We start from the raw sequence: 5,522 nt of genomic DNA, 5'->3' as shown, positions 1-5,522 counted from the left end.
GGGCGTCGCGGCGGGCGCGCGTCGTGGATGTTCGCCGGTGTGAGGGGTGGATGACGTAGTGACGTCGTACGCGCGGTCACCGCGGGGGGGGTGCGCGTGACGTCGACGCGTGAGACGATGACTGACGAGTGACGCGCGCGTTTTTTTGCCTCGCGCAGCGTCTCCCCGAAGGCTCGCGGTAACTTCCAAGTCGTCGCCTCCGTGACGAAGAAGCCGGATCTCTCCGACCCGGTGCTTCGCGCGAAGCTCGCCAAGGGTATGGGCCACAACTATTACGGTGAACCGGCGTGGCCGAACGACTTGCTTTACATTTTCCCGGTCGTTATCCTCGGAACCATCGCGTGCTGCGTCGGCCTCGCCGTCATGGAACCGACCCAGCTCGGCGAGCCGGCGGACCCGTTCGCCACGCCGCTTGAGATCCTTCCGGAGTGGTACTTCTTCCCGACCTTCAACGCGCTCCGCGTTATCCCGAACAAGCTCCTCGGCGTCCTCTCCATGGCCGCCGTCCCGGCTGGCTTGATCACCGTCCCGTTCCTCGAGTCGATCAACAAGTTCCAAAACCCGTTCCGCCGCCCGGTGGCCACCACTGTCTTCATGGTCGGCACCTTCTACGCCATTTGGATGGGAATTGGGGCGACGATGCCGATCGACAAGGCGATCTCCCTCGGCGTCTTTTAAACGGCGCCAGTGTCTTTCAGTTGGCGCACGTACTTTCGTTTGAGGTTCGCGCGGCGTATGCGGGCGTTTAATTTTTTAGCAAAACCAAAGCTGCGATAGCGGGATGTTTGAAACAGTGACTTTTAATCTTGAATCAAGCGTTTTTATCAACCTCGAGCGCTCGACTCGCTTTACTCGGCGCAGTCGCGTCGTCTCGTCTCCGAGACGCTTCACTTTGCGATGGACGACGACCGGAACGATGACTCGGGAGCGACGATACGTAATCCATACGGTACCGATGAATCACTCGTGACGCTTGAACGCCGCGCGCGCGCGTACGACGAGGCGCTCACGAGGAGTCGTCCCGCGTGCGCGTTTGGAACTCTCAGGGTCATGTCTTGGAACCTTCAACTTTTAGCGGGGCCATTTTCCGGTCAGGGCGGATTCAGGGCCGATTTGATCAAACGAGCGCGTAAGATAGTTCAAAACATCATCGTCGTCGCCGAGACGGTGGACGTGGTGTGCTTACAAGAGGTTTGGGACGACGCGAGTCGCACCGTGCTGCGTTCGGGATTGGCGACGACGTTTCCGTACATTTTTTCTCCCGCCGCCAAGTGTGGTCTCATGGTGTGCTCAAAGGCGAGTCACGTTTGCAATCATTTTGTCAAGTTCACGCACAGGGGGGGGATCGAGGCGAGGGCGTTTGAGAAGGGAGTAAGCACGACGTACCTGCGCCTCGCTCAAAACGACGCCTGCGTCAGAGTCGCCATCATTTTGAACACACATCTGCAGTCAGACTATTGGTGCAGTGGGCGTGTGGCCCGATTTTCACAGCTCGTGTGCGTGCGAGAATCCTTCATGCGCGCCGTGCGTGAGTGTAGGGGCAACGGGTACGTGGTCGAGAGAGTGTTACTTGCCGGAGACATAAACGTGGAACACGGCTCGGCGGAATACGAACATATGATGCATTCGATCTTCCCTGGCGCGATCGATCTCATGAACTCACCTCTCAATGACGACGATAGCTTCCGCCTGACGTTTCCGGTCGCGCGTTGGCGACATTACATCCTCAAGTGCGGACGAGAGAGCAGGTACTTTGATTTGGAGCCTCGCGTGCGGATCGATTACGTCATGGACCTGACGCCGATGGGAGTGTCACAGGGAGTGCCACCGCGCCATAAACACGTCGATTCGGGCTACGTCAATCGCGCATTGTGTCGCGATGCGCGCGGCCGCGCGCTCTCGGATCATTTCCCGATCGTGGCGATGTCGAGCGTCTTCGGTTCGGGTACGGAAGATTACTCGCTATGACTGACGTTGAAACTACACGTGACTACGGCGTTGCGTCCTCCGGACGCTTGCCCTTTATTGCCGACGCCTGCAACTGCTTTTCCACACGATCACTGAACGGTGTCGTTCGCGTGGGAACCTCCTGATCCTCCCCGAATCCCTTTCGCCCCGCCGGCGTCGCGTGCTCGTGCCCGGATCTTACGCTCGCATCCTTCCCGTGCACCGACGTCTCACTCCTCGTCGACGGATCCACATCCTGCGCACTCGTCGCGAACAACGATCCCAACGACGCTCGACTCATCGCCGTGCTCATCGCGTCTCCCGTACCTCCCTCTTCACCGTGCTCATCCGCAATCGTCGGCGACGCGCTCGCCGGGTGCGTTCGCCTCGGCACGCGCGTCTGGTTCGCCGTCGTCTCCGTCAACCCCGCGACGTACCTCCGATCGAGCACGGCCCCGTTCGTGGTGTGCGTCGCCATCCTCTCACATCTCCCGTAGCCCTCCGCGTCGCCCCCCATCCCCCGTCGTCGTCGCTCCTCGCGCGACGTCTGCGTCGCCGCGTCTCTCGCCCGCCGCTCCTCCGCCAACATCACCGCGTGCGCGAGTCTCTCCGCCGTCTGTCTCGATCGAAGCTCCCCGGCCTCGCGTTCGATCGCGCGCACGATTCTCCGCGCCTCCGCGTCCGCGTTCGTCGACCCATCGCGCGCGCGTCGGTGTCGAGGCGGTCGAGCGCCGTCGATCGATTCTTGACGAATTACCCCGCGTGCGCTCGTCTCCGACGCGCACGCGCTCGTCTGCCGACTCAACGACGCCGGCGGAGAGGTCGTCGACGTCTTGGACGCGCACGCGCCCATGTCGACGCGCCGGACGCGCCGCGCACTGACCGCGGTGGAGACGTTGGCGTCACTCGTCGACGCGAGACATGTCTTTTTCGTGCTGCCGACGCGTCGCCAGCGTCGACGAGGACGCGGTGTCGACCGCGAACGACGCGAGGGATGTTCTCGCGCGAGCGTGCTTGGACGCCGTGCGCGAGGCGTTGATGCGAACGATGGAGATGGAACGCGCGATGCGAATTGGATTTCTGCGAGCGGTTCGCGCGCGACGGTTCAACGGCGAGCGCGTCGTCGATGGACGCACGGCGCGGGTGCGAGTGCGGATGCGAGACGGTCGATGGACGTTGGTTCGATGTGGGTCGAGCGCCGCGGGTGGGGGGGATTGGGGCGAGGCGAGAGGGGCGTTCGAGGACGCGCTCGAGCGGGCGGTGGAGGCGATCGACGCGAGACACGAGGCGTTGCGACGCGCGATGGAGGTCGCAAAGGGATGATTGGATGCTATCTTGCTCTACTCACAGGGGGTGTAAAACTATGTGGGGCTATGGGAGAGGTCTAGGTCGCGCGCGCTCACACTTTCTGCGCGGCGTCGTCGTATTTTTTGTCTGCGTTGGGTTTCGATCGAGAGCTCGCGCATCGATTGACGACGCCTCGAGCGAGAGACGAGACGATGCCGGCGATGAAGACGAAGACCATGAAACACACCAAGACGTATACTGGGAGATCTTGTCCGAACGCGCCCAAGATCATGTCCACGCCCACGGCGACGAGCGTCGCCGCGACGGCGTAGTTGAGATCGGGGAACACTTCAACCGTTCCTTGCAGCTGCGGATACAAAGCTCGCACGAGCAAAACCGCGCACAGATCACCGCAGATCACCGCCTCCAGACTCTTGTGTCCGACGACATAAATCGTAGACACGCCGTCGATGCAAAACATCAAATCGGAGACCTCGATGAAGATCATCACTAATACCAAGGGTGTGAAGTGAAACGTCCCGCTCTTTGTGCGCGAGTAAAACGCGCTCCCCTCGTACCTCGTCGACATCCGCTCCCCGAAACACGCCCGAACGCTTCGCACGATCCAATTAGAACTCAAATCCGAGTCCTCGTCCCCGTCGTCGGTGAAGTACGCGACGCACACCCCTTGATAAATGATAAAGGCGCCGATGAGCGTAAACGCCACGCGCATGTACACCCAAATCCCGTGAAAACTCATGAAGAGCGAAATCCTGACCGCGATCATGATCGGTAGGCCGGCGACTAAGATCCCAGGTCGACGACTCGGCGGCACCTTAAACGTGCCAAAAATTTGATGAAAAACCACCAAATTATCCAAACTCAACATCGTCTCCACCGCGGCGCTCCCGACGAATGCGCTCGCCACCTCCTTCTTCTCCGCGTTCGACTCCGCGAGCTCCCACAGCACCGTCAACGCGGCGCCGGAGATGATGACGAAGATGAAGATCTGGAAACTCGGCAGTCTGCTCACGACGTCGTTGTACGCGCCCAAACACCCTCGATCTCTGGCGCCCCAGACGCTAGTGCTAAAATCGTGAAAATGGTCGTCGTCGTCGTCGAGCAACGCCGTGCCCTCGACCGCGTGCGCCGTGCTCGCCTTATCGTGCGTGTCATCTCGCTTCGACATCGCGCGGTGCGATGCGACGGACGAGAAGTGACGATGGGGACGGTGAAGATGAAGGCGATGGTTCATGATGGTGTTGACGCCGTCGAGGCGAGAGGTGAAAAAACGGGACGGCGTCGGAGGGCTCGCGTGGGAATTTTGGGTGAGCTCAGACGGGCGGATTTAATGTGTAATGATGAAGGATGTGTTCTAACGCGAAAGTGGTGGCGTTGGCGAGGGCATCGATCGCGAAAGAGTCTCACGCGGCGGCGGCAGAGTGGTCTCGTCTGGAGTTTCGGCTTCGCGCGCCGAAAGTGATGGAACGCTTTTGGCCGGAGATGCGAGCGCGCATGGATTCCAGAGCGTCTCGTGGATTCGACTTGTGCGACAGAAACAAGACCTGGAGCGCGGCCATGCTTTTCGGCTGAGTGTCGACGTGCGCCGCAAGCTCGGCGAACTCAGCTCCCATGGATGGGACGTCCCCACCGAAGTCCGCAAAGAAGTGGTTGAAGTAGCTCTCGATCTGTTCTTTGCCAGGGGCGTCGAAACGAAGGATAACATCGAAACGTCCTGGTCGAATGAGCGTTTGGTTGAGCGCCGATTTGTCGCGGCATGACAAGAAGATGAGTCGACCGTCGACGGAGGTGACGCCATCGAGCAGGGAAAGCGTCGATTGCACGCTCAGATTTCCAGTGCTTTCTCCGGGCTGTAACTCTCTGAACACCGCGTTTGCGCCGGGCGCATCGACGTCGTCGAGTAAAATGATCGAGCGCTTCTCCGTGGTGCGAAATAATCTGTGCAAGCCCTCGTCACAAAGGCGTTCGTCGCTCAATCTTACGACGTAGAGAGGCAGGCCGAAGTGTCCTGCAAGAGCGAACACCAACGACGTCTTACCGGTTCCCGGCAAGCCGTGAAGGAGATACCCGCGTCTGTAAGGTAATCCGCGATCTACGTACCAACGCTCGGAATCGAGGAACTCGCGCACGTCGCGCTCGATCATGTCTCTCGCGCCGGTGGGTAAGACTACCGTGTCGAGTGGTCGAGACGGCTTCTCGCTCGGAACCCAGTGCTGCTCGCCTCTATACACTCTATGTCCACCTCCCTCGTGTCTACTCGACGGCGC

The 5,522-nt window shown here is 60.3% G+C and overlaps 6 protein-coding genes across 6 annotated transcripts; 3 read left to right on the top strand and 3 right to left on the bottom strand.

Moving 5' to 3' along the window:
- Positions 1 to 258: 258 nt before the first annotated feature.
- Positions 259 to 678, top strand: OT_ostta07g00640 (Cytochrome b6/f complex, subunit IV; the record flags this gene model as incomplete). The annotated part of the gene is made up of 1 exon (XM_003080114.2): positions 259 to 678. One exon carries the CDS (start codon positions 259 to 261, stop codon positions 676 to 678), a length of 420 nt encoding a protein of 139 aa, XP_003080162.2.
- Positions 679 to 897: 219 nt separating this feature from the next.
- OT_ostta07g00630 (Endonuclease/exonuclease/phosphatase) lies at positions 898 to 1,968 on the top strand (the record flags this gene model as incomplete). The annotated part of the gene is made up of 1 exon (XM_003080113.1): positions 898 to 1,968. One exon carries the CDS (start codon positions 898 to 900, stop codon positions 1,966 to 1,968), a length of 1,071 nt encoding a protein of 356 aa, XP_003080161.1.
- A 22-nt stretch (positions 1,969 to 1,990) lies between these two features.
- OT_ostta07g00620 (unnamed product) lies at positions 1,991 to 2,800 on the bottom strand (the record flags this gene model as incomplete). The annotated part of the gene is made up of 1 exon (XM_003080112.1): positions 1,991 to 2,800. One exon carries the CDS (start codon positions 2,798 to 2,800, stop codon positions 1,991 to 1,993), a length of 810 nt encoding a protein of 269 aa, XP_003080160.1.
- A 68-nt stretch (positions 2,801 to 2,868) lies between these two features.
- On the top strand, positions 2,869 to 3,270 carry OT_ostta07g00610 (unnamed product; the record flags this gene model as incomplete). The annotated part of the gene is made up of 1 exon (XM_003080111.2): positions 2,869 to 3,270. One exon carries the CDS (start codon positions 2,869 to 2,871, stop codon positions 3,268 to 3,270), a length of 402 nt encoding a protein of 133 aa, XP_003080159.2.
- Positions 3,271 to 3,346: 76 nt separating this feature from the next.
- On the bottom strand, positions 3,347 to 4,423 carry OT_ostta07g00600 (Integral membrane protein TerC; the record flags this gene model as incomplete). Its single annotated transcript, XM_003080110.1, has 1 exon — positions 3,347 to 4,423. One exon carries the CDS (start codon positions 4,421 to 4,423, stop codon positions 3,347 to 3,349), a length of 1,077 nt encoding a protein of 358 aa, XP_003080158.1.
- Positions 4,424 to 4,658: 235 nt separating this feature from the next.
- On the bottom strand, positions 4,659 to 5,522 carry OT_ostta07g00590 (Mitochondrial chaperone BCS1; the record flags this gene model as incomplete). The annotated part of the gene is made up of 1 exon (XM_022983716.1): positions 4,659 to 5,522. A coding segment is annotated over one exon (864 nt), but the record flags the coding sequence as incomplete, so codon positions are not given.

This window comes from Ostreococcus tauri (genome assembly GCF_000214015.3).
Source record: "Ostreococcus tauri WGS project CAID00000000 data, contig chromosome 07, whole genome shotgun sequence".
Taxonomy (NCBI): Eukaryota; Viridiplantae; Chlorophyta; class Mamiellophyceae; order Mamiellales; family Bathycoccaceae; genus Ostreococcus; species Ostreococcus tauri.
The sequence above is the reverse complement of the archived record's forward strand: the minus strand, read 5'-3'. Positions and strand labels throughout refer to the sequence as shown.